At 47.5% G+C, this 26,621-nt stretch overlaps 2 protein-coding genes across 3 annotated transcripts in view; one reads left to right on the plus strand and one right to left on the minus strand.

Moving 5' to 3' along the window:
• Positions 1 to 11,587, minus strand: part of USP37 (ubiquitin specific peptidase 37) — a 34,859-nt gene extending 23,272 nt beyond the window's left edge. The window contains exons 1-9 of the mRNA XM_009948195.2: positions 11,432 to 11,587; positions 7,722 to 7,893; positions 7,091 to 7,191; positions 5,334 to 5,515; positions 4,893 to 4,967; positions 4,208 to 4,305; positions 2,103 to 2,187; positions 1,004 to 1,165; positions 400 to 531 (exon numbers count right to left, since the gene is read on the minus strand). Of these exons, the coding sequence (XP_009946497.1) occupies positions 400 to 531; positions 1,004 to 1,165; positions 2,103 to 2,187; positions 4,208 to 4,305; positions 4,893 to 4,967; positions 5,334 to 5,515; positions 7,091 to 7,191; positions 7,722 to 7,893; positions 11,432 to 11,587 (1,163 nt within the window). The remainder of the gene's footprint in view (positions 1 to 399; positions 532 to 1,003; positions 1,166 to 2,102; positions 2,188 to 4,207; positions 4,306 to 4,892; positions 4,968 to 5,333; positions 5,516 to 7,090; positions 7,192 to 7,721; positions 7,894 to 11,431) is intronic.
• A 1,350-nt stretch (positions 11,588 to 12,937) lies between these two features.
• On the plus strand, positions 12,938 to 26,062 carry CNOT9 (CCR4-NOT transcription complex subunit 9). 2 transcript variants are annotated; one of them, XM_086465319.1, is made up of 8 exons: positions 12,938 to 12,971; positions 16,396 to 16,575; positions 17,680 to 17,795; positions 19,108 to 19,217; positions 19,995 to 20,104; positions 21,053 to 21,151; positions 23,598 to 23,689; positions 24,393 to 26,062. In XM_086465319.1, the coding sequence occupies exons 1-8, from the start codon at positions 12,948 to 12,950 to the stop codon at positions 24,559 to 24,561; spliced, it is 900 nt and encodes a 299-aa protein (XP_086321445.1). In that variant the 5' UTR covers positions 12,938 to 12,947; the 3' UTR covers positions 24,562 to 26,062. The 2 variants fall into 2 exon arrangements, with proteins under 2 accessions (XP_086321445.1, XP_086321446.1); XM_086465320.1 differs by having other exon boundaries at positions 23,598 to 23,688; positions 24,386 to 26,062.
• The last annotated feature ends 559 nt before the right edge of the window (positions 26,063 to 26,621 follow it).

Genomic DNA, 26,621 nt, shown 5'->3' on the forward strand with positions numbered 1-26,621 from the left:
CAATCTCCACCGCTACTAGGCAAACGGTATTTTCCAAAAAGGCGTAAGCCCTCACATATCAGGTGAAGTCAGAGACCAGCTTAAACCCTAGCTGGCAATGTTTTAAAAAGAAGTTATTCTGCATCTATTTTTTTGCAGTTTCCTGCATTTTCTTCTGAAGCATTTCACTCTGCCACTAGAAATACAGTAGAAGATATAAAAGACCGCTTGTAACTCAGCATCACAATTTTTACGTGTCTACTTCCTATTTCTAAAGTAAAACTCCAAAATACAGAAAGTTCTAAGATTTATTTTGTTACCTACGCATGCAAACTACGCTCTACAAAGGTGCTTCAGTATTACAAAATCAGTTTCTCAGTAATGAAAGAGAAAATACTCTCCCCAGAAAGCAAATTTTACCTGATAAGTGCATTGAGTGGAATTTTTTTCCATGGGATACCTTGCTTGAGCAAATCATTAGCAAAAGACTGAATTGAAAACAAGGACTGTAGAATGGCATTCATATAGCAGGTGTTTCCCAAGTTCGAAAATCTGAAAAAAAGATTGAACATGGTATGTATGTCAGTGTGTAAATATGTCAGCGTTAAACACGGCGCTACCAATGTGTAGGACATTCACCCCAGCCACTCCCCAGTTTCTCACTGGAGCTGTTCTCCTGCCCTTCAGACTAATCCAACAGCGCACGGGAGGTGGCATTTATCAGGAATGTACCTGTGAGTTTCTGCAATCAAAATTTTTTTAAAAAGTGTGTATATATACACAGGATAGAGAAATGAATCACAGAAGTGTACGAAAGGAACATGAATTACATGAAATTACTGTATCTCTAAACTTCTCAGGAGGTGAATTTAAGAATACACATTTTCCAAACTAGGAAAAGTGTTCTCTGTCTTGCTGCTCATTAATTTCAGGACTTTTTTTTCTTTCATTAAATAATTCTATCAAGCATGTGCATTTTCTGATGATCACAGTGTGCATGCTAGATAAAGAAAATTAAGTTTACCCTTGTAATTGTTGTTGAGGATGGGTGGAAAGGGGCACTCGGGGTTTGTTCCACCCTGTGTAATCCTGATTAGACCTCATTTTTTTAACAGAAAGAGGGGCAGGCTGAGAAAGAAATCCCAGGCTTCTTTTGGCTGAAGGGGGCTGGCTGGATACACTAGACCTAAAAACATAAAAGGATAAGAAGTGTAAGATTTCTAACGCTCTTCCTTAAATAGCTATAGTTCCATGGCACTGGAATTGTATCAGTATAGACGACAAGGACTGGTAAAGCCATGCAAGGTAACTGACATTATCATAATGCAAAAGAGGTGTGAGAGAGAGAGAACTTCTTCCCAGAGCACTTATATACTTTGTTTGGTAAAATTTCCGTACATCCACAGGTGGGCATACAGTGTAACCAAGCCTTTTGTCTTCAAGATATTTAACAATTCGCCACACTGTATGACGAGAGGAAGAATGACCGTGTAGCATGAGATCACCACTTCTAAGATATGCTTAAAATTCACATCTGCACTAGAGTCTTTATTTTCAGTCTCTTGTTCTTGTAACCTAATCACTCTGGACCTCAGTTCCTCATGTGTAAAGCATGGACAACACTTCTTTTCTTCCTTGATCTTGTATCTCATCTATCTAGGGCAGAGACTGAGAGTTTGATTGCACAGTGTCTAACACAGAAGAATCTCAACCTCAGCAGGATTCAGAATTACTAAAATACTGTTATTAAAATACAGATTATCATGCCATTTATCTACTTGGGAAAAATTAAGCAAGGATTCAGTCTAAAGTTCCAGAATTTTTATAGCATTTGAACCATCTAGAGTTTACATATCATCTGGATCAGTCATTCACAATGACTATAATAGACTCGAGTGATTTTAGAAAGTCTATCTACTGCAAGCAGTAACTGGAGTTTGTAGATTTAACTAGAGCATTGTAGCCACGCTGAATACCTAATTGTACTCTGGGGGGGAAATACCAAACCAAACCATTTTATGCATATAAGTTATATACCACATGATAAACACACAGGAAACTGAAGATCCTAATTCCCGGGAAAGAACTGTCATTTACAGTTCATGCTAGTGAATCAGTCCTACCTGTCCAGGGTGGAACTGCCAGTGGAGTACTCTTTTGATGAGGACCGACTACCATAAAATGATGATGACTGCAGTGGTAAAATACCTTGAAAAACAGAGAGGCAGGTCATTTTCTTCTTGGTAACTCAGCTGTTCATACAATATATAATTTGTTTAAAAGTATTTAGTCAAAAGGTTTAAAAATCCTCAAATACAAGCAGAATTGGTTGGGAAAGCACTAACACATACTTAGAAGAACTAATGTGAATATTTATCATATGTAAGTAAAGGCATGCTGGATTTTTAACTGAATTTAATACCATAATCTCCATCAAACCCAAATTGCAATATGGAACACGAAAAAGTCATTGAATGGTCTTAACTATCTGGAAGATAATAAATGTCCATCTCTTGTTCAAATGTACAAGACACACATGACAGAAAACTCACTAATGATTTCCAATACACTGCTCTCAAAATTCAAGGTAAATATGCTGAAGTGAAAACAGTTTCTCTTCCCACTCCAAATTCCACAGTAAATTACTATATGCCTGAGGCAAAATACAACTGTTCCATTGTTCTGGTATCACTGTGTCAGATCCTGAGACTAATGCCTCAGATGGTGCCACACAAAAAAAATGCTTTCAAGAGTCAAAAAAACACCTATCATGGTGAATCACAGTGTAATTTAGTTTGGATAATGAATAAACATTTGCTTCTATCCCAGCTTGATATGGTTTCAGCCATGCAAGTTTCAAAAAATGCAGATATATGAAGAAAGTTAGCAATACTGTTACCTGTACTTGCAGGTATATGCTCACATGTTCTGATTTTGACTCTAATGAGCAAACCAGTTTTTCATTCAGAGATAAATGTTCACCTTTTACTGGCTCCTCCAGCAACACCCTGAGTACTGCGTCCAGTTTTGGGCTCCTCTCTACAAGAAGGACACTGAGGTGCTGGAGAGGGTACAGAGGCGGGCTACCAAGCTAGTAAAGGATTTGGAGCATGTTTCGTACGAGGAACAGCTGAGGGATCTGAGGCTGTTTAGCCTGGAGAAGAGAAGGCTGAGGGGAGACTTTACCGCTCTCTACAACTACCTGAAAGGAGGCTGTTGCGAGGCGGGGGTCGGTCTCTTCTCCCTAGTAACAAGCGACAGAACAAGGGGAAATGGCCTTAAGCTGCACCAGGGGAGGTTCAGGCTGGATATTAGGAAGAATTTCTTTACTGAAAGGGTTGTCAGGCATTGGAACAGCCTGCCCAGGGAGGTGGTGGAGTCACCGTTTAAGAGACGGGTAGGTGTTGTACTGAGGGACATGGTTTAGTGGTGTTGACAGAGCTAGGACAAAGGTTGGACTCTATGATCTTGAAGGTCTCTTCCAGCTGAAACTGTTCTATGATTCTATATTTGTGCCATCAGAGCTGCACTAAAAAAAGAATGCATTCAGCAACATGCCCCATAAAAGAGATTGTGAGTGCATTCCCCTTTATAGGGAAACAGGCTCAGTATTTACTAGCGAAAACGAAGAATGGTGCTGTTTACTAGCTTACATACACAACGTCAATATTTCTGTATTGTCTATAAAACCTCGGCACACACCAGTATCCAACAGAACTATGGTACAAGCAGAACAAAGTCCTGGCCCCAAAGTGTTCCTCCTCTACGTTCTGGGGAAGGGATACGAAAGTAAAAGCTGACAGCCCACATTTTCAGCACAAAAGCCAGCCTACAGTTTGTGTGGGCAAAGGAGAGCTTTAAAAATTATCAAGAAAGCAAGCAACAAGGAAATCCTTAGGTGTTTACAGGAATCCCCTCCCAAGGGGAAGGGCAGCTCGGAGCAAAGTTTGAAGCTGCTTGTTGAATTTTCAAACAAGTCGACACATGGGCTGGCATCAGCACCCAAGTATAAAGGTCAGGGTCACACTCGAGCAGGACAGGCTTTGAAAACAAAGGCAAGTTGTTAGCATCTCCTATATGGCTCCGTAGGAAGCAAGAAAGCCAGTGGCACAGGGAAAGCAGATTTAGGAAAGCCACCTCTGCAGCAACTTTATAAATAAATATCAAAGGGGTAAAATCACCCTGGTCAAAGCCAAATATTGTTTGGCTTTACTTTTATTTTTTTTACCTGATGCCCTATTTTCCTCCGCCTGCTTCAGATTCAACTGTTTCTCTCTGCTACTGTTTAAGTACTTCCATGCTGGATCACTCAAGGCTTTATTATTCCTACAGATAAACAAGAGTGGAAGTCAGTGCAGTTATAGAAGATACAGGATATTCCTGCTTGATATTTACAGCTTGTTTTAAAGCATTTCTTTCCTATCACCTTTAATACTTGATGACGGAACAGTTAAACTTTACTTGCAGGTAAGTTTAACCAATTGGTTTAAACAAGCCTTCTTATTTATGATCAAATGCAATTTCAAACACACTGAGCCTATTCCCCAAGTAGCAATTTCCCCTTATGACTTTGGTTTGGAAAACAGTGAAAGCAAGTTCCACAAAGAAGGCAGCCATTGCTATACACGTATAGCACAGATGACAAACCTGACTAAACTGACAAAAGAAAGATGACACGAAATTTGCATGTGCCAGTTCCTGCAAATCAACTGCTAGAGCAGGTTGTATTTCCCTCATTAATCCTAAATGCAAACCCCATTTCAAGTACCCAGGGTGTTCAGAAGTTGACTAGGAGCTGGCCTGTACCATGTTGCTGAGAGACAAAACACCCAAGCATTCTTTTCAGAAAAAAATTTATCTTTACAAGTGAACGAAGAGTTTAAAATCAGAAACTAAACCAAATGGCTACTTACGTCGAAGAATCATTCTCTTTGGGATAATCTTCACTCATTTCTGAACCAGGAGGCTGTGTTCTTTTCCTCTTTTCACTGATGACAGAAAATTTTTTGAAGTGGTCATTCTTTCAGAAAGGCTAGTAAATGATCCTCTTCCAACTTAACAGAACTCCTCAATGCTTTCTGTGCGATTTGCACCTATCTTCCACAATCTCCACTTTTATAACATAGCATACAGAGAAGAATTTGGTCTGCCCAACTCTTAAGTTGTTCATAAAGCTCTAGTGCCAGTACCAGCCAGAGGCTAGAAAAGCACATATTAACATCCTGTTAAAAGTAACAGCAAATCCAGAGGAAGAAACACATTCCTTTCTTACTTCTAGGTGTATCAAGTTCCACCTGCAGCTCTATAAAGAGCTGAATTTTAACAATATCATAATAAGAGGATAACAATCCTACCGATTCTCCAACAAGCCCGTTCTGTGAGGGACTGATGACGCAGGGGATGCCGAAATGTTCACCCTGTTGCTAGGTGTTCCAGTTCCAGCAGAATTCTTTACAGACGCTCTTGCTGGTGCACCCAGCACCTTGCGAAATGAATTTTCCTCCTTACTTTCCACGGCCACTCTTTTGGGAGGGGTCTGCAAAACCCAAGTGCAGGGAGACAACCAAAACAGTGAAAAACATGACCATCTTTAGTCTAATCTAGCATTACACCACTGCTTTACTTGCTGCAGTGTAGTATCCAAAAGCAGAAAAATGCTACTTGTAATAGATTGAGGTGAGCATTAATTAGACATAGGTAAAATTTTGACTGTATCAATGCAAGTCACAAACATGAAACTCTACTGCAGTAACCAATTTCCCTTCTCATTTGCCAAGGCTAAGTCAGTTGAACTTCAGTTTTTAAAGTCTCCTTCACGTGCTTTGACATTCAAAAGCCCAAGGCATGATTCCTAACTGTCCCCAGATCAATCCTGGGTGTTATTAAAAAAAAAAAAAAGCTGTATTAAAACCCACACAATTAGAACAGTGCCCTGACAGCCAAGCAAGCACCATGTGCAATGCAACAGAAAACGCTAACAGTTGGTTGACTAAGGAACATTGGTCAATTTTAGACTTGAAAACTAAACATGTCCAATCTTACCACTGTATATACAGCCTTAAGAGTTTTTACTGTGAGATTGTCTTTAAGTAACATGTAAAATTTGTTTTGGGACAAAGTCAAAAATATTGTCCCTCAGGGCAGTAATATAAGTATATTCATAGAGATCAAGTAAATTAAAGGTGGTACACTCCCTGATCAAGAGTCACTCCCCACTTTCCTGTAGGCCCCCTTTAAGTACCAGAAGGCCACTAGAAGGTCTCCCTGAAGCCTTCTCTTTTCCAGGCTGAACAGCCCCAATTCTCTCAGCCTGGCCTCACCCTGGAGGTGCTTCATCCCCAGAGCTGAATGCAGCACTGCAGGGGTAGTGTCACCAGAGCAGAGTGGAGAGGGCAAATCCCCTCCCTTGACCTGCTGGCCACGCTGCTTTTGATGCAGCCCAGGATGCGATTTGCTTTCTGGGCTGCGATCGCACACTGCCGGCTCATATTCAGATTTTCACCCATCAACACCCCCAAGTCCTTCTCTGCAGGGCCGCTCTTGATCCACTCATCGCCCAGCCTGTATCTGTGCTGGGATTGCCCCGACCCAGGTGCAGGACCTTGCACTTGGCCTTGTTGAACTTCGTGAGGTTTGCACAGGCCCACCTCTCCAGTTGGTCAAGATCCCCCTGACATAACTTTATTCTGGGTCAGCAGCTTTTTCAATAAATACATTTGGCTGAAGTCTGCTAAACTCCTTAAGACCTGTGCTGACTATAACATGTTCAGCTGCTACGCAAGGTGTTCAGTATAAACAAAGAGATATTCAGAACTATGCAGGAAGCAAGTCTTAACCATGTACTTTCTCTCTATCTCTGCTTCTTCTCTGCCTGCCGGACAGCTCAGCACGAAGAGCATATTCTTTCCACACAGAATATATGGCTCTTCACGAGAAAGACACACCGTTGACAACCACCCTGTATACATCTGTTCCAAGCCCTCTAGATCACAAATACTTTGGATGCAAAGTAAGTATTTACAGTGCTATTATAACATACAATAAGAGAATGAGGGGAGGAAATGAATGAAATAAAATTAAAGGAGAGGAAAAATTGAACAATTAAACAAACCTGGTTCTCTATATAAGAGAATTGCCTATTAGCTTCCTTCTGTGTGGTCCTGCTGCCCAGCACACCTCCAAAGCTGCCAGATCCCTGAGAGGGTTTCCCAGCTGACAGGAAAAGTACACAACATTTGATTTGATTGTCATTTAACTGAGTGGCATTCTTATCAGTAAGATGTTATTTAGCTGGAGCTGATTTTGGAAGGGACACACTAGACTTCTCACCAACAGACAGTCCTGAGTGCACAGACATAAGCACATGTTTATGGATATCCTTTCTATGGGTCATTTACTCAGTTGGCAGTAAAGTTCCCATCCTTAAAAAGGATGAAATAAAATAAGAGGTAAAATAAAAAGGAAAACGACTATGCATATGTGAGTTTTTCAAATACCGACATACTTACAACATAAACAATTCCTACATGTTTAATCTCTGCTTATTGCTCAGCACCACAAAGGCACATTATAAGAAAGGTACAAAAATTTGGGTTCAGGGCCAGAAAGAAGCATTTACACAAATGCAAAGAAAGTCAGTAACACAAGAAGGACAAAGTGACTGAAGGTGGGAAAAAAAAGAAGCCACAGCAACGGCCCTTCTCCAAACTGTTAATAACATGACTTACAACAATTGTACTTACCAGTATGAACCCTGTCTTGATGGACTGCATCCAAATACATCCGCATCTCATTCGCATCTTTCAGTGGCACCTTATCGATCGTCAGGAAGCTGGTATCCTTTAGTGTTAGCATCAGGCAGCACAGTTTTCTTCCATTTGGTCGTAAGGTCACAGTTTTAATGTTATGGCTTAGCTGAAAACAAGGAAGTGACTATAAACATAATTCACCTTTAAAAGGCCAAATACTTACAAGTTCAAACAAATCACTTCAAATAGAGAGGGTAAGAGGCACTCGCACAGAAATACTTCTCCTTGCTCCATTTCGAGCAAGCATTAAGCCTCACAGAACTAAGACAACCAGTGATCTTGGAAGCGGATAGAACTGAAAGGACAGTATCGCTATAGCTCAACAGCCCCTGTATTCCTGGATAAGCTTTCTGAAACCTGCTATGCTATCGAGTGTGACATCTTTGAACGTAAAGGAGTAAGAGCTTCATACAGCCCTATTTAGCTGTCTGAAACTTCCACGTCAAGTCCGAAATATAAGGAATACAACAAGGAAAGTTTTAAATGTTAAATACGAACTTCTACTCACTTTATACCTTGCTCTTAGGGAAGACAAATTTGACCTAGCTCAAAAATCTGCTAAGGGAGTAAGTCAGTAAGAAACATGCCTAGTCTGTATGCAACATTATAACAATTAAGTGGTGTCAAAACTTCCAGGGTTATGGTCGAACAAAAAATAATTTGAATAAGAATTTGTGCTCCCTAATAATGCTGCTGCTAGTTTATTAAACTATTACTTAATTGTTACTTCGTGCTAAGTCACCCATAAGAACCAGTTTTTCAGTAAAGGCTCTACTATCCATGCCGGTTGAGGGTAACTCCTAAAGCAGAGGAAGCAAAAAAGTATATCACATCTACAGACTGCATGGAAGTTTGACCATACATACCTAAGCATACTCTCATTTTCAATTCCCTTGTCCTTTTTTGCTTCATTTTTCATTTTGCTGCCGCTTCAGCCTTGCCTAAGATCAAGGCACTCACCACACAACAACCTCCATGCCCCTCTATTGCTACACTCGATGCTTCATATGAGATTGGAAAATGAAGCCAAGGTCATTAGGCACTACACAAGATAGAGTAAAACACTGCCCATCAGATTGGAGTCTTCTCCTAATCTGGCCTGACCTGCATACTGCCACACTACTGATCTAAATAACGATGATGAACTAATAGACATGAACACTAATTACACTCTAAGGCCAAAATTTCACTATACATTGCTCTAGAACCTGTCTCATCTCCTTCAAATTATACACAAATTTAAAAATAAAAATTATTCCAAGTTTTTATTTAAATTTGTTTAGGCATATAAAAGACCGAGATAGTACAAGGCACTCTGTGCCCACCAGTGAGACTTCTTTTTTTCCATGCAGATCTCTAGCTGCTTGGAAAGCCAACAGAGACACAACAGCAGTTGATAAGAGGGGCTGGAAAACCGCCTCAATCTGAAACTAAGGGTTTATTTTGCTGGGAAAATTGCACTTCTGAAATACTTTGTGCTCAATCTTTGTGTTTTGGGGTTGGGGTTTTTTTTTTTTTTTTTTTAAATATAAGCTAAAAATGTCTTTGAATACCTAAGAACTGTGAAGGGGGCTCCACATTTTTCATCCTTTCATAAAACACTGAGTTCAGTGCAAAGGGATTGCAGTTACTTCACCACATCCATGCAAAACAACCTATTTCAACTCAAAATGCTATCACAAGAGGGCTCCATCCGTACTCTCCACACACCTGTTAAGACCCAGTAAGTGTCACAAGGTCTTGGGAGGTGGAGGTAAACAAAGTATTTCTCTTAATACATATGTAGCATCTAGGACAACTTAGTCAAAGCTCTAAAACATCAGTAAAACCTATCATCTGACATAAGAAATTTGATGAAGCACCAGTGACTGTACAAAGAAATACAACCCTGGATCCACCCAAATCTTCCAAAAGTAGAAAAAAAGGTGGGGAAAGCACCCACAGTTCTCCCAGAGCAACTTGTCAAAAAAAGGGAATGCTACTTCTAAAGCAGAATTATCAGGAATTTGTCCCACCTGAAGCAGCCTACAAGAGCACTGTGAGAGACCGGGGCCGGCTCACGCAAATGACACCCAAGCACGAGCCTGCAGCGCAAGGCGCAGAGAGCTCTCCCTGCCTGCTGCTCGCTCCCACCAACGCTCTTGTGCCGGTATCTGTGTTGCTTCAAGATGAACAGGACCAGAATCCTGCTGAAAAATAACGACCAGCCAAGCAAAAATAACTGGTCTAAAGATGCGGCATTTCCTCCTCCTCTGCTGCGGTCCTGGCCCCATGGTGCCGTATCACCCCCTCCACCAGACTTCACGTTCAGTCCTTTCCCCAAATTAGTTCCTGTGAAAAGCCTCCACTGAGCTCATAGAGAGATTTAACTAGTGCCAGAGCCAGCAGATGCGAGAGGCTGGGAGCAAAACCTGCCCCTTCAGGCTATGGTTAGCTGTTCTGTAGGCTCATCCTCCCCACACAACCACTTTTCAAGTCACTGTCACACCACATTAATACTTGTCCAGGCAGAAAGAAGCAGGAGAAGGAGCAGCCAGGGAAGGTATGAGTGGAAGAAGAGACCACTCTTCCCAGAAGCGACATAATCCAACGCTGGGTTAAACCAAACACGCAGCCACAGCATCACGCCTGAGAAGGCAGACGATTCTTTTCAAGTCTACAGTAACAGAGGTAGGAACCATCCACAGCCAGTAATTTTCTCACGCCTTGATTCCAAGGCAACACAGGCTGACAGATTCTTTGCTGAGACTTTTCAGCACACTAAGGCAGCAAAACCTCATCTTTCTGAAGCACAGAGAACTTTTTTCCACCGGGTTTGCACATAGAAATAAACAGCTCAGGGAAATCTCTGGTGAATGCTACTGATGGGAAACAACTGTGGCACAAAAAAGCAGAAGCCAACATTTAGAACATCTTAGGCTGTTACAAAATCCCTAAATAAGATAAGAATTTTTTTTTCTAACAACTGCTCTTATATCCTCTACTTATTTTTAAATCAGAAATTTCCTACAGAAAGCCACTCCTTTGCATTCTTTTGATTTGGGGCGTTTTGCACAAAAAAAAAATAGGAAGACTGAGCTGAAAACAACTACAGAATGAAAGAAAAGGCAATTTAGGCTGAATATTGCAAGAGAATCTTTAACAGCAATCCGCAGCAGCCTCCCAGTGAGGAAGCCACACTGCCTGACATATTTAAAAGCTAAAACTCTAACAACTGCTGTTCAGCAGAGTCTCCTCTAAACAAGCAAAACGCTACAAATGTGTTAACACCCTAACTCTCCAGCTGGGAAAACTGCTAGTACAAAGTGTTCAGGATCTTCACCGCTAGATCCTGCAAGTATACCAGTAACAGAAAAGTTACATGTTCCAAAAATCTGAACGTGTGAGCCACGATGCTATATACTTTAGTAACTTTTCTCTGCTTTTTTTGTTCTTCCCGTTCCGTGGTATCTCAACGCCGGCCTTGGCACATGAATAATTTACAGGAGAGTTATACAAAGAGATTAGTGTTCAGGAAACGAGGAACAAGAAACAGTGACAGAGGGAAGTTTGCGTGACACCGTAATAGCCTTGAAGAGGACAGCTGTTCACAAACGAGCACAATCCACGCACCGCTCAAACAAAAGCCTTAATATTTGGTGTACCTGAAATGTCTTTGGAATTCCTCCAACATTGTAGTGAACCACTAGACTCACTTTGTTGTCCTTCTCCACAATTTCAAAGCTCCCTTCTTTCCATTTTGTAATCCCAGTCTGCATGCTGCGCATCCGGACAGGTCCATGCACCTTTAGCGGAGCCATGCTTTCTCATGGAAAAAAAAACTAACAAGAGTAAGCAGACTCCACCTTGAAAACCTGTTAAAAAAGAGAAATTTATAACTAGGCCGGCCCAATTATCTCTACAGAAAAATATAAGTGTGGCTTAAACCTTCTGTAGAACTTTTGCTGGTATTTTTAAACACAGCGAAGGGGAGTTAGACACGAGTGAAGGAAACTTAGATTAATAAAATCTCTCCCAGACTGGGCAGCAACGTGCTGATTCCTCACAACTGAAAAGCGAGCAGACCCAATCCGGACACAAAATTTTCCAAATCCTTAAAGCAACTTCAACAGTTTTAAGGGAAAGAAAAAAATAAAGTGCCCGAAGGAAGTCGGTAGGAGATTAAAACCAAAGTTTCGGAGAAAGCCTATGAGGGAAAACGAGCTCGCTTCTGATGGGACGTGAGCCACAGTCACCGGGAGGGGCCCGGCGGGAGGTTCCCAGTGCCCTCCGGCGCTGCCGGGTCCCCCCCGGGAAAGCCACCGGCCCAGCGGTACAAGAAATAGCCCCCGCACCGCCGCGGGCTCCCCGTCAGCACGGCGGGGCGTATTCTAAATAAAAACTAGAAGAAACGAACGAAGCGGCGCCTACGCGCGGCCCGGCAGGCGCCGCCGAGCAGGGTCGTCCCCCCCCCGCAGCCCGCACTCAGGCACCGCCGCCGCTCCCAGCCCAGCCCGGCGGCCCCGCTGCCCCCGGGGCAGGGTCCCGTGACCCTGCCGCCCGCCCGGGCAGAGAGACAAGGAGACAAGGGGACAGGGCAGCACCGCCCGCCCCGCCGCCCCACAGCCGCCCCGGGCCGGGCCGGGCCGCTCTGAGGGGAGGCGCCGCGCGGCGGCGGGTGAGGGGGGGGCACCCGGACGGGCGCCGCGGGGGGGGCGGGAGGGCGGGTAGTAAGGGGAGGGGGGGCGAGTCGCGGTACCTGCGTCCCGGCGCCGCTGGGCGGGCTGAGGCCCGGGGGGGAGGGGGAAAGGGGGGGCGGCGGCGGCGGATGGCGGGAACCGGCCAGCAGCGCGAGACGGCGCGCGACGCACGCGCGCTCGCTCACGTCAGCGCGGCGGCGCCCTTCCCGGCGCGCCCCGCGACCGATCGCTCGCCCGCCCGCCCGCGCGCGCATGCGCCGAAGCGGCACGCTCGGGGCTCCCCTCCCACCTCCGGCAACGCCCATACGGTCCCGCCGGCGCTAGCGCGCATGCGCACATCGTACGGCTCTTTGCCCCGCCCCTGTCCCAGCCTCCCTCGCGGTGAGCGCGCGGCGGGGTGAGGGGTCGGGGCGGGCCCGAGTCTATGGCGGTGGCGGCCTCCTGAGCCGGGCCCGGCGGCAGCACCGGCACCGCTCCCGCCATGCACAGCTTGGCTACGGCCGCGGTGAGGCGCAGCTCCGTGTCCCGGCGGGCCGGGAATGGGGACGGGGACGGGGACGGGGACGGGGACGGGACCCCGTTGTGCAGGCCGGGCGGGGAGCGGGCCCGCGGAGGCGCGGCCGCTCGTAGCTGCGAGGGGACGTTTCCCTTCGGCCGTACGCGGCGGGGGGGGGGGGCTTTGGGCCGCAGGGTGGCGAAGCCCCGGTGAGTTCCCTCCCCTCAGCGTCCCGGTGGCCGGCTGGGGCGGCGGAGGGGCGGCGGGGTCCGCTTGGTAGCGGGGAGGTGCTCAGTGAGCGCGTTCGTGCTCCGGCTGCTCTCCCGGGGCCTCCTCTGTGCCTCCTCGAGGCGACTGTGCCTTGTTCCGCTGCTCGTGGCGACGGGGTGGCTCGCCCCGGGGCCGGGAGGGTTTCCTTGCTGGGTGCCCCGGCAGTGCGCCTTCCTCCCCGTGTGTGTCACGTAGGGTTTCCTCTTCTCTTGCCTCCTGCACACCCTCCCTGCGTGTGGACGCCTCCTGCGTGCCCAGCCGCCTACTCTGTCCTCTGGGGAGCTCTTCTACTTCTGGCCTTGGCTGCAGAAGGAAAGTGGAAATAATGAAAAGTTTCTCAGGGCGGCAGGCAGGCGGGAGGAAAGGCAGAGACTACCTGTTCCTTCTTCCCTTTTCCTGCAGTACTTTGCAGCAGTGCTGCCTGTAGTTGGTGCTTGCCCTCCTCCTCGGGAAGGTGCCGTGGTGGGATGGGGGTGCCCAATGTTCAGGTTTGTGGGAGAGGAACAGTAGCTTGGCCTGGTTAGGTTCAAAAATGGAAGCTGAGTTGGAACCGTCTGGTTGTTGCATCTTATCTCCCATCTGAGTGAGTTTGTGTTTTGGTTTTCACTTCTCCGTCCTGTGTATAAGACTTCCTAGAGTTGATTGAGTCTCTGGTATGTATTGGGTGTGGGAGGTGTGTTGCAAGACCAGCAGTTAGAGCTGTTTTCAAATGAACTTGACTCAAGGATTTGCTTGGACTAACAAGCAAACACCAGTGAGTAAAGTGCTTATGAGCAGGAGCTGAGAGAACTTTTTAAGTCTTCCCACTTTAAGTCCTTGTGACTTTAAATTGGTTCTTGAGTTGAAGTTGAAAGTTCGTTTTGCTGTTTTTGAATTGGTAATCTATTCAAAAATAGTTTAAAAAGCATGTGTATCCAGTTAGTCAATGTTCTGCTTTGGTTAACCAGTACTTTTACCAGTGTGCCTACCAGCAACTGCTCCGTTAGGAAGAAAAAGCCAGTTGTGTAAATCCAGTTCATTATGTGATTGTTGGAATGTGATCGGGCATGGGTGTTTGAAGTAACACCATTTCTTTTGAGGAAGGTGTTACAAGATGTTCCACGATGCAGAGGTGGCTAGTTTGTGCTGTGTTGAGATACTGTTGGTAACTTTTGCTTTCCCTGTGTGCAAAAGAAAGTCTGCCTGGCAGGGTTCTGTCTTGGAGCTTGCAGGATTTGTGTGTAGCCCTCAGGGCTCTGTGAAATTTTAGAGTGAGAAGGGGGAACAACAATGAAGTGGGAAATTAGGGGGAAAAAAAAAAGTCTTTCAATTTGAACTAAAATGAGTGGAGCGACTGATGAGCCTGTGAAAAGCAGTCGGTTCTGGCTAAGAGAGATACTGGACATCGTAAACTTAATTGTGTGGAAAATCTACTTAGTGTTCTCTAGGGATCACAAGCACATGATTGTGCTTTTAAAGGGTCGATGTATTTAAGCTTACAGGAACTGAAACTTTCAGCAAGTCTAGAAAAATAGATGGAAGCTTTAGATAACACAATTATAACAACATTATTGCTACACTGCTTGTCACTCTACCACCCCAAATAAAAACAAATGAGCTCTGCTCATTCTCCCTGTCTTTCTGAGCTCCAGTGTAGGAGTTGCCATTGGAATTGCACTCCCAGCTGTAAGAGCACAAAACATTTTTCAGGATTACTAATTTAGTGTGAGGTTCTGCGGGGGTGGGGGGGCAATCGAATAGACAGGAGAAGAATGAGGATAGGAGGAAAGATGAACAACTAAAAAAAGGTATTTGAGCCCTAGAGTATAGGGACTGGTAACAGCACACTGGCTTATAAATAGACAAATAATATGATGGAAGTGGCTGGGGGAGAGAGAAACCCCACAGATGGGGGAGAATCTCTTTGGACATGACTATGGATATAATATGTGGATGGACGGAGGAGGGAAACCTTTGCAGAAATAGAGACAGAAAGCTCTGGAGGTGGCTGCCAAAGGTTAAGGAGTCTCACTTCATCCCTCCTGCAGTTCTGGGGGCCTGCCTCTGGCATAGAGTTTCAGGTTTGATTCCAGCCACTTTCGATTCCTGAACTCCTTTGTGTTCTCTTCAGCGTCTCAGTGGTGAGCTGCTTAGTAGCAGCGTTGCTGTCAGTCTGGTACAGGCAGTGCTCACATCCGTTGTGGTGAGCGCGTGAAGCATTTCAGTCTGGGATTAAATAGAAAAGTGAAAGAAAACCAGTCCGTTCCCTGTTCCCAGCCGTGACTGCCGTACACGTGGGGACGCTGAGCTGGTTGCATGCAGGCTAGCTCAGGAGCAGCAGTGTACGAACAGGGCTGTACTTTACTGGAATAGTAAATACTGCAGCAGAACCTTTGAATGGGTTCTGAACTGGCCTTGGGAAGTGCTCACACAGGAGGTTTTAATGCTGATGTTTGTCTTCCTCAAAATTTTGTACTTGAATCACCAAACTTTACTTAGGAAGCCTGCTGAGCATTTGTTTGCACCTTGAGTGCTTATGCCAGCAGAGGCAAGAAAAACTTTCGTTTAAAGGCTCGCGCCTTGCCCTCTCCCCAGAAACTGCTACAACTCTACAGTCCCTGTTCTCTTCCTTTCCTTCCCTTCCCAGCCCTCCCTCATTTTTTTGGCTTGAAAACTTGTTGGCCTTGATGCTGTTCTCTCCCTGATGTTTCATGGAAAGCAAAAGAGAAATTCTGCATTTCTCCCAATAGTAGAAAGCGTGCCTTGACTTTGAATACAGATCTGCCCTTCCAGAGAACCAGAGGTTTATTTTTAACAGGAATTTTTGCACAGAATTGGTCTTGGAAAGATTCCCTTTTAGGTCCATGCATGTAAACAAGACACATGGGATGAATATGAGACTTCCCTGACAGCAGGTGTTACTGGCTGTGGACAGTGTCACGCTGATGTTGGAGTAGTGAGAATTTTTCTAGTATTTGTATAGGTATTTTTCTCATGTACATTGGGTGAATCCTGTTGGCAGGTTCCAATGTCATGGACGTTTTTGGAGAGAAAAATGTAGCATGTGCCTTATTTTGAATTTGTGGAAGCTTGCACTTGAAGCATGGAATGAATGTATGTGGGAAGGGTTTGGGTGAGAACTGGATAAAACATTTGGACTGAAGTTTTCTTGTCTTCCTCCCAGCCTGTGCCAACAGCGCTGGCTCAGGTTGACCGTGAAAAGATCTACCAGTGGATCAATGAGCTGTCCAGCCCTGAGACACGGGAGAACGCGCTGCTGGAGCTGAGCAAGAAGCGTGAATCTGTGCCTGACCTTGCCCCCATGCTGTGGCACTCGTTTGGCACCATCGCAGCGCTCCTTCAGGTGGGTAGGGCCGGGGTGTCTTTATTCTGTGGTGCAGCACCAGGACATTGCAGAGCTTGTGTGTCCGTGGGGCAGAGCTGGGGAGGTGCTGGTCGGGTCCCTTATTGCCGCTGCTGGGAGTATGATGTATATTGGATCATGTCGTGAGGGGAGCAGATGTGAGAAGCCCATTTGCCATTAATCATCACTAGCAAGGTAATGTGTGCAGAGACTGTAAGATTTCTAATTAGACAGCTTACATCATTGGAAGGGGAACAGGCAAGTTCTTGGGTGTATGAGCTGCCTGTGGCTCATGTTCTGCTTGTTTTCATGTAATGTCATAGCAGAGCCACAACAGTCTTACTCCTAAGATCTCTGATTTGATTTGGTGTGCATGAGCCAGAGCACGTCCTGGGCAGAAGGTTGCCCTTGCAGGGAGCCTGCTGGAAGGGCAGCGTGGGGCTGCTGCTCACTGCTCCAGAGATGTACCCGCATGTGTCTGCATTTCATGTGAAACCAAGTGGATCAGCTTATCTCCGAGCAAACCACTCTACAGCTGATGACTGGCTATCTCTCAGTGCCGAATCTAGTTGTTCCTTTCAAAGAAGGAGAGAAAAGAGTGTAGGATTGGCAATGTCAAACTGTTCTTGGGCTTGCCCTGAAACAAATGAAGAAAATTGGAAGGGGGCTGTAGTTGGAAGCAGGCAGATTTCTGAATCGGATTTCTCGTCCTCAGCTGCTTCCCCTGCATTCAGTTAAAGAGCACCAGCAGCTACAGTATGAATGGAGTGGGTGTGCTTTGCCTCTAGGCACAGGAACAACACTCCTCTTCAATCTGGAAGTTCAAAACAAAGCAGTCCCTACACTAGTAAAGAGCCAGGAAATCAAATGAATCCTTTTTTGCTGAAATTAAGGTTTGAATGCATTCCTGTGACTCCTTGTCAAATTGACTCTGACCCGGCTCTGCCCTTGCCTGGGCGGTGTGGTGGCTGCTACATAACTTCAAAGTGGTGCTTGGTGAAAGTAGACTGTCATCTGTCACCATAGTTCCTTCCTGGACAAATGCTTTGGTGCAGCTTTCTGCGGTGTTCCTCCTTTAACTTTTCTTCACCCGTTAATTTTTAGGAAATTGTAAATATTTATCCATCGATCAACCCTCCAACTTTGACAGCACATCAGTCCAACAGAGTCTGCAATGCTTTAGCTCTACTACAGTGTGTTGCGTCGCATCCTGAAACGAGGTGAGTGTTTCCAAGGGCATGAGTTTTCTGAGGATGTTGATGGCTCAGCCTGTCTGGCTGGCTGCAGAAGCACGTAAGCTCCTTTCTTCTTTTTCACCAAGAGAAGTGGAACAGAGGGCAGAGCTGGAAGATAGGCAGCTGCCTGCTGCTTTCACTTGTTTGCATGGATTATCACAGTGGCAACTTTATGGTGATCCTAAATGTATTAGCTAGCCTGCGTTCCCTGGATCAGCCTGAAATCCTACAAATTCCCAAAACATCGGGTTGTGGCAGCTCCTGGGAGCTCAGCCAGAGATAAGGGTGCCTTTGTGCTGAGTGCTGTGTGCAGAATCCTTGTTTTAATGAGCTGACAGTTATTTAGAGCAGCTGTCCAAAGGGTGGAATGAGCAGGACTGTCCTTCCCAGAGACCATGTGTGGAAAGGAGGCAATAGCAGAGCCATGTCTGGAGTCCTCAGCCAGTGCCTGACTTCACATTTTCTCAATTTGGGCCCAGCCCATGTCAGCAGGGGAAAAGATGATGTTCGTTCAGCCAAAATCAGTAGCTAAAACTTGGAAGAAAACTAGCCAGAGATCCATGATCTTATGCTTCTGTTCCTGCTGAGAAGAAAGTGCTGCATAGCTGATGTTGGTTTTCAGCTGCTGCAAAGTACTGTTAAACAGCAACCCTCCATGCATGAGATGCTGTCTAAAGAAATAGGGTAGTTTTACACCACACACCTTTACATGTAAAATTTGGAAACTGAAAACCCAGGAAGAATGTCGGGTGATTGTGCAAGAGAGCTTCCTTCTCCTAGCAGAGCAATCTCCACGTTTCTCCCTGCAGTCTGTGTTGTTCAGCAGTGTCAGGAGGCATGCAAGGACTCTTGGGAAAAGGTGGCTGAGCACATTTAAACTGTGGGAGTGCCTAGAGATCAGCCAGTGCATTTCTGTTGTGCAGAGACTTTGCACATGCATTGTGGCTGACTGGCCCTGCCCATGGGAGCCTGCAAGGTGAAATGCAACAGTGAATGTGGAAAGCAGAGGGTCTGGGTGGCGGGAAGAGGTAATAAAAGCAACAGGACGTGCTCTGTTCCTGGTCAGCTGAAAGCAGTGATGCAGGTAACTGATAGTTTAGATATTAGGTTTTGTGCTGTGCCCCGTGCAGGATTTATTTGTACCTTTCCATCGGAGAACGAACAGTTACCCTCTTTTGAGGAGCAGCAGCAATGGTGTCTCGTCAGGAGCAGTCTGAGGCTCTGCATAGTAACGCTAGATTGTGTGCTCACATTGTTTTCCTTGTCTCTCACGTTGGGTGTTCTCCCTTCCCTACAGGTCAGCTTTTCTGGCAGCTCATATTCCTCTCTTCCTGTACCCCTTCTTGCACACAGTTAGCAAGACACGTCCGTTTGAGTACCTGCGGCTCACGAGCCTCGGAGTGATTGGTAAGCAGCCAGACTGATGCTGGAGCACTGGTTTCTTAGAGTGAGATGCAGTTCATGCTGTGGGTATAGAGACCTGCAAGACCAAACTCACAGATCTCTACTGGGATTTTGAGTTCTGTAGTATTAACAGGAGGAGCTGCTCCTTTTCCATCAGGTGTGGAGGCAGGCTCCTCTTAGTGTGTAGGAACTGGGCTTTTCACTAATAAGAAAACACTGAAGTCTGGGTGGCTTGCCAAAAATAACGTTTCCTGTGAGTACAAGCACCTGCAGGCTTGTTGTGCCTTTGCCCTCAGCCCAGCCAGCTCAATGGGATGGGTGGGTGCAGACTGGGCTTTCTTTGGGTTTTTGTCATTGTTTGGCTTGGGTGTATTTGCCCTCTCTTTCCCTTGTCCTTTTTTTTTTTTCTTCTTTCTGCCCAAAATATTTCTCTCTCAATGCATAAAGTAAGAGGGTCTTAAAATGCATTTCTTCCCAGAAGTTGCTGTGGGTGGCATGATCCTCTTGTGTTTGTATTACCGCTGGGGAGAGCCAAGAAAGCATCACCTTTCTGAAAAACAAACAACCCCCAAACCCAGCTTGAGTACTTTTATGCTGCCAAAATGGTTTCTTCTCCAGCTATGTGCTGCAAACATATTTAGGACGACAGTTGCTCTGCCTGCCATTCCGACTTAATGATTCCTGGGGAGGACGCAGCCCAGGCTGCCTTTGAAAGGTGAGATTTTTTTTTTTGGAAACAATTCATCATTTATTGATTTTGGGTTTTGTTTTTCCTTCAAGGGGCCTTGGTGAAAACTGATGAGCAAGAAGTGATAAATTTCTTATTGACAACAGAAATTATCCCCCTGTGCTTACGCATTATGGAGTCTGGCAGTGAACTCTCCAAAACGGTACCTACGTTTTTTTGTCTTAAGACTTGCTGTTTATCTCTGACCAGGCAGTCAGCAACCTGCAGACCTGGCTTGTGTCCTGTTGCTAATGCTGGGGCAACTCTGGGTGGAGTTTTTACCTCTTCAAAAACCAAACAAACCAAAAGCACCAAGCTAAGCTGGAGTTTCTGAGCCTGGTAGTTTTGCTGGGAAAGATCTTGCTGCACTCAACGCCCGTTCCCTCCTTTGCAGCCCTGCAGAGTAACTTGCAGGGCTGAGCTGGATCAACTGTCCTTGGCCTGACAGAACAAATGCTGTAGCTACGCAGTGCGGAGGTTGGGTGGTGGTTATGGGAATGTTCACTGCACTGGACCAGTTTGTTTTTCCCTCTGATCAGGAGTCCCCTTCCCCTGTGAGCTCAGATCTGTGGTCAGACTGGTCCGATGACCCAGGTAGGCTGGCTGGCGCCACAGGTTTTGGTCTGTGTCTGCTTCTCTGGTGAAGCCTGCTGACGTAGCTGGCTGAGGTTCTTCTCGAAAGTCCCGTGTCTCATGGTGTATCGATAACACTCAAGATGAAAACTGAGATCAGCTTGCCACCCAGGTGGCAGGGCCAAGGGACAGATCCTTCTCCTGCTTCTCACTCTGCAACCAGAGTAGTGTGGCCATAATCCTGAGGCTGTCCTGAGCGGCCCGGCAGTAGTTGCTGTGTTGTGCAACCTGCATTCAGTCGTCTTGTACACACTGCTCTGTGTCCCCCTCTTTAGCCAGAGATGCCAAGCATTGTGCCCTGTCCTGCATTTTCTTTTGGGTTTAAACTTTCGCTGAATAAAGCATTTGCTGCCTGCTGAAAGGCCTTTCAGCTTCTGGACTGCCTTGAAAGGAACGTAGCACAAAGAACATTACCTATCCCTTTTCAAGATAGGCGAGTTGTTTATACGCTTTCTTTTCTGCTTTCTCCCCGTTCTAGGTTGCTACGTTTATTCTTCAGAAAATCCTCCTGGATGACACAGGGCTGGCGTATATCTGCCAGACTTACGAGCGGTTTTCCCATGTTGCCATGATACTGGTAAGATTATTTGTTTCCTGTCTTTAAATAAAGAAAAAAATGATGCTATAGCAGACAGCTGCTTCAGCAGCTACTTCACTGCTCTCTGGCTGGAGCACAGGATGAGTGAGGCAAATCGTTCTTGGGCTTATTACTTGTGAGACTGTAGCACTCTTGCTTCCACACGTTTCCTTTCTGTATCTCTGGTTTGCATGTCAAGAGAACACATATTGGTTGTAATGTACTAAGTCCCCAAGATAAACTAGGTAAACATCTCCAGAGACGAAAAAAGAGTTTTCAGGGTTGTTGGTTAGATGTGAATTCATTAAATTTAATATAAGAATGGTCACAGAGCTCAGACCATGGGTCAGTTTCCCATCTCTCTCTCCCACAGCAGATTGAAAGAGCAGCATGTTGAGCGAAGGAATAAGAGCAGGGCAAGCATATATGATACTTGCCCTTGTAACAGTCTTGCAGCTGCCAGCTATTTTCAGCTATTTTCAGCTTTGGATTTCTGGGGCCAGTTGTGGGTTTTCTATGCAGTAACCCCCAGTATTTGTCCTGTCTGCTGCCTGGAAGGCCAACCTCCTTTTTTTGCTCTTCGAACCTGGCTCCTACTAGCTGCTGCTTATGACTCTAATTCTTGTGTTGGAACACAGAGAGCACAGACAATTTTTGTCCGTTCCCTGTCCCCTGTGAAGGAGAAGTTTGGGTACTCATAATTTATTCATGCCAGGAGTAATAGCCCCAGCTTGAGCTTTATTGTCTTGGAGCTCGCCGAGGGGAATGCGTGCCTGCCCTGTAATAGCTGTTGTCCTGCTGGTGGTTGGTTATTTGCTTTTTAAAGAGCAGTCTCGGGAGAAGAAAATGCAGCATTAAGTTAAGCGCTTTGCAATGCTGCTTCTGTGCTTAAATGTTGATGCTTTCATTGGGCATATTTATTTGTCTGTCTGTTTTCCCAAACATGAAAATAATGTTGCCTCCTAATTCACCCACAGACAGCAAAATATGAATGATTGTGAGCTGGTGTCCATAATATCCCGTGTGACATGATCTTTGCTTTCAAGAAAAGGATCTGCTTTGTTGAAAGTACATCTGGCCCAGGGGCAAAGTGAAGGAAGCAATGAGAAACCCTGGGGCAGGGGAGGGAAGGAGAGCAAGGAAGAATCCCTCACTGGGAAGGGTACAAACACTGAAGGATGTGGGCATGTAAAGCTGTGTTAGCACGTAAGAAATCCTAACTGTCGTATAATCCCACCATTGAGTGAAGAACTGATGTGATTAATATTCCATAGCACTATGGAGAAAGGTGGAAGTGTTCATAGACATTTCTGTTCTCTATTTAAAAAACCGGGGTAGCATACTCCTGTCTCGTGAGGGTGATTGTTTACTTCCTTGTCTGCTGGTAATGGAGTCAGATGGTATGCAAGCATTAGATGCTTTCAACGAGAGCGAGTTGGTATTTCCCATCCAGGAGCTGCCCAGGAGCTCTCTGACTACTTCTTTATTTTGAAGAAATATTGGTATCCCAGGGAATTGCTAGGAACAGGAAGCTTGCAGAAGGGCAGATGAAGGGGACCCACTAATTGCTGACTGCCTCAATAGCCAAATACAGGTGGATTTGGCTAAGGAGGAAAATGGCTAGTGCTAGCCAATGTAGTTTTACAGGGAAAAATACCAACTTGTTGGGCAGGTCCAATTGAGTCCTAAATATGAGGAAGCAGATTGTTAAAATCCTTCAAAGCAGGCGTGTGAAGGCGTCCACGCTGTTCGCTAGGCTGGGTGCGTTCAAAGGTGTAACTGTGTGCAAAGTCCTACGTAGTGTGAGAAATGGAGGCTGGGCCAGGGAGATCTGCCTCGGTCTTGCTCCCCAGTAATGGCGTAGTGAGGGATGTAGCAGAAAGAGAAAATAAGCTCTTGGGTGCATGGTAAGGCAGACGTGGTTCTTGCTATACGTGATGTGGGTGAGCCCAGTCCTTCAGCATGGCTTCCCAGGGTGGTGGTAACATTTTAAAAGGGCTTTGAAACAAAGGCAGCACAGATGAGAACGGGGAGTGTTGGAGAGCTTGGGAACACACCTCACAGCATGAGAGCCTGCGCTTGCCAAAGTGTTGGGGATACGTTCACCTTCCTCCACGAGGGGGAAACCCCAGGTTCTCTTTAATCTAGCAGAGCGTTGGACCACTAAGCAGTCCTGGGGAGGTAAAAACCAAACAGAGGTGAGAGAAGCTCCCCTGAGCTGCTGGGAGAATCCTTTCCAAGTCGTGGCTAGCTGCTCTTCTCAAAGGCATCTTGGCAAGCAGAGCACCAGGCTCCATGCAGGGGTGTCTAGATGAAAGGTAATGGGCCGTGACTCGTGGGAGGCTGGAGTGAGTGATTTAATGGCCTTTCCCAATCTCTGCTGATTGTGAAGCTGTTCTTATACTTATAAAGACTTTAACTGGTGGCACCGGCCTCTGTCAAACAGGGTAAAATGGTCCTGCAGCTCTCCAAGGAGCCGTCGGCACGGCTACTGAAACATGTCGTCCGCTGCTACCTTCGCCTTTCCGATAACCCCAGGTAAACATTTTAGGAGTTTGGGCAGGGGCTTCTCCTGCGCCCTTGGAAGTGCAGTTCTCCACAGTGCCCGCTCGGGAGAGTCAAGGTTCCTTGTCTGTCCTTAAGTCAGCCTTACCTCGGTGTGGAAAATGGGTGGGCTTTTTTGTTTGTTTGGGTTTTTATTGCTAGTTCCAGGAGCTTTTATGGTACACAGGAGGAACAGTGACTGGGGCTTGTGTCAATTCAAGCTGTGCAGGTAACGACTGCCTGAGCTCAAATGTAGCTTGAACTAGGTACAAGGGAGGGACTGAGGTGAAAGGTGCGCTATGCTCCCCCCCTTCTGCATCATGTGGGCCGCTAGCAGTAGAAGCCAATAGCTGAAATTCAGTTGAGGGGAATACAGACTGATTTCATGCTGGTCAGTGGCTCTGTCCAAAGCCGCTGGGTATGGTTTTGTTGTCTGGGTCTCTCCTGGCATCGCACTGCTCTTGACTGACGGGTGTCAGGGCACAGGGGTTGACTCGGTGGGGTCTAGCGTGAGGGATGGGAGCCGTGCTGGCTGGCCGAGTGTCACGTGCTGTGGTGCTGCTGCTCGGTGCTTTCCTCGGCTGACCCTGCCAGGGAGACCGCCAGGCAGAGGAGCATCGTGTCCCTAGTGGGGTTTGCTCCCCGCTTGCCCCTGTGAGTTTATTTGTTGGGCCCCGTTTCTTGTCTCTTGATGTAGGGCACGTGAAGCTCTCAGGCAGTGCCTTCCTGACCAGCTGAAGGACACTACCTTTGCCCAGGTCCTGAAGGATGACACCACCACAAAGCGCTGGCTGGCTCAGCTCGTCAAGAACCTGCAAGAGGGTCAAGTCACAGACCCACGGGGCATCCCTCTTCCTCCGCAATGACTGCTGGGGAAAGTGGGGAACCGGGGAAGAAACAGCTCAGGTTTACAAAGAACCAGGAACAGGTGACCTCTTCCGCAACAAACAGGGCACGCCAGCTGGCTGCCGGCCTGTCGGACCATCCCACCCAGCCAAAGGGCTGCTCTGTAGCAATGCAGCATGCCTCCAGGGATCGCAACACCAGCAAGTGCTGATACTACAGCTTCGGGGGAAGAAAAAAAAAAATCGATAAAAACAATCTGTAAAGATCCCTGTCTCTCCAGGAGGCCTGGCTGGCCTCTCTCCCCCCACTGCCAGGCAGGGGGTAGTGCGGATGTCCGCTCCTCTGGCTAGTTCAGCCTCCGCCCGAGCGGTGCGTGACACAGTGTGCGCGCCACGTCCCTCCGGTTCCTTGTCACTTCTTGTTTACACGTCTGTTTAGATGAGTGAGCTGAATAAAAGCCGATCCAGTTGTTTTATCCCTTCTTAGGACTGCTGCTCAGCTGCAGGTAGCCCGGGGACAGCTCTCTTCCCTGCCAGCACATCCTCGCTCCTGGCTCTGCATCTGGCTGGCGCAGCGAGCTTCTCTCTTGCTTTCCTTTGGCACGGAGGCGGTGGCTGGAGCCAGGTCACTGCGGTGCTTGCCCCGAGAGGAGGGGTGGATTACTTGCGATGAACCCACGCCTCGTAAGCTTGCTTCCCAGGGCTCTGGGGGAGGAGAAGACAGCAGGACTATGGCTCTTGTGCTGTAAATAGCGCGCTCCCGCGGCTAACCAGCGGCCGGGGGCTGATGTGTGCTGACCTGCCATCTAGTCCAGCTCTCGCCCGGCGGGGCTGCTGGCTGGCTTGTCAGACAGAGCTCAGCGTTAGGAAACCTGCCTTGTGGTGGCGGGCAGGCCACCGACCGAGGATCCCCTGCCGCAGGACAGCTGGGAGCGGCATCCTGCAGGCCCCAGGTATGCTGCTGCCTGCCAGGCGCCTCTCTGTCCTGGCCCCCCTCCCTTTCCCCCCTCCTCCAGCTCATCTCTGCCAGCTGGGTGCATCCATTCCAGCTTTCAGACCTGCCTTGGCGTCTGCCGCGGCCCCACCGCAGTGAAAGAGAACCGGCAGCCACTTACCTGCCCTCCCTGTGCCGAGGGGTTAGCGTGGCCGTGGCCGGCTCCCGGGCTCTGCTGCAGTGGAGCCTGCTCTGCCCGCTCTTGGCTGCAGGCAAGCCTGGGCAGCTACTCGGTTTCTCCCCCCTCCTCGAGTAGCCCATTTTGCTGATCATCTGCAGTGTTGTGCCAACAGTGTCTTAAATCCCATCTCGTTTCTCTTCCCTCCTCCCCTGCAGCCTTGCGTAACAAGGGCAGAGCACGGCCTCTGCCTTGGCCCTGGGGTCCCGTTTTATAACCGTCGCCTTCTTTTCCCACCCCTTCACCCTGACCTTAACGGGGTGTGAAAATGCTTGTTTGGTTGTTTGGGTTTTGTTGTTTGGATTTTTTTTGTAAGTTCGGATTAATGAATAATAAAACCCCAGACAGCACAGATTGCTCCCAGTCTGGTCTCTTGGGGAGGGCAAGTGGGGAGAGGGGGGGCCGACAGATTTACTGGAGGCAGGAGGGACTGTGCCAGTTTGGGGAGAGCATGTGGCCTTTCCCGATGGGAGTTGGCTGCATCCCTGCGGCACCCGCTCTCTCCTGGAGGGTCCTGGCTCTGGGAGTGCCCGTGGACCACCTTGTCCTGGGAAGGGGACGGGGACGCTCTGTGGTTGGGGAGGTCGGGCTGTGCTGGGTGCTGGCGGGTCTGGGGGGCGGGGACGGGACAGGCTGTGCCGGAGGGTGGGAATGGGGGCTCAACCCCAAGCGGGGGGCACTGCGGCGTCCTCCCACCCCTGCCGGCCCCGCCACCGCTTTCCTCCCCCCCCCCCCCCTCCCCTCCCACGGGAGCGGCGTGACCTTAATCCGAGGCGACCTTGAGAGGCGGCGGCTGCGGGGCGTGCGGGGGCCGGGGGCGTCCCGCGGGGGCGGGGGGCCGGGGGCGGGCTCGCCGCCCTGCCGCTGCCGAGGGGGGCGGGCAGCCCGGGCAGCCCCGGCCCCGTGCGG

Source organism: Leptosomus discolor, chromosome 5 (genome assembly GCF_034619465.1).
Source record: "Leptosomus discolor isolate bLepDis1 chromosome 5, bLepDis1.hap2, whole genome shotgun sequence".
In the NCBI taxonomy this organism is placed as follows: Eukaryota; Metazoa; Chordata; class Aves; order Leptosomiformes; family Leptosomidae; genus Leptosomus; species Leptosomus discolor.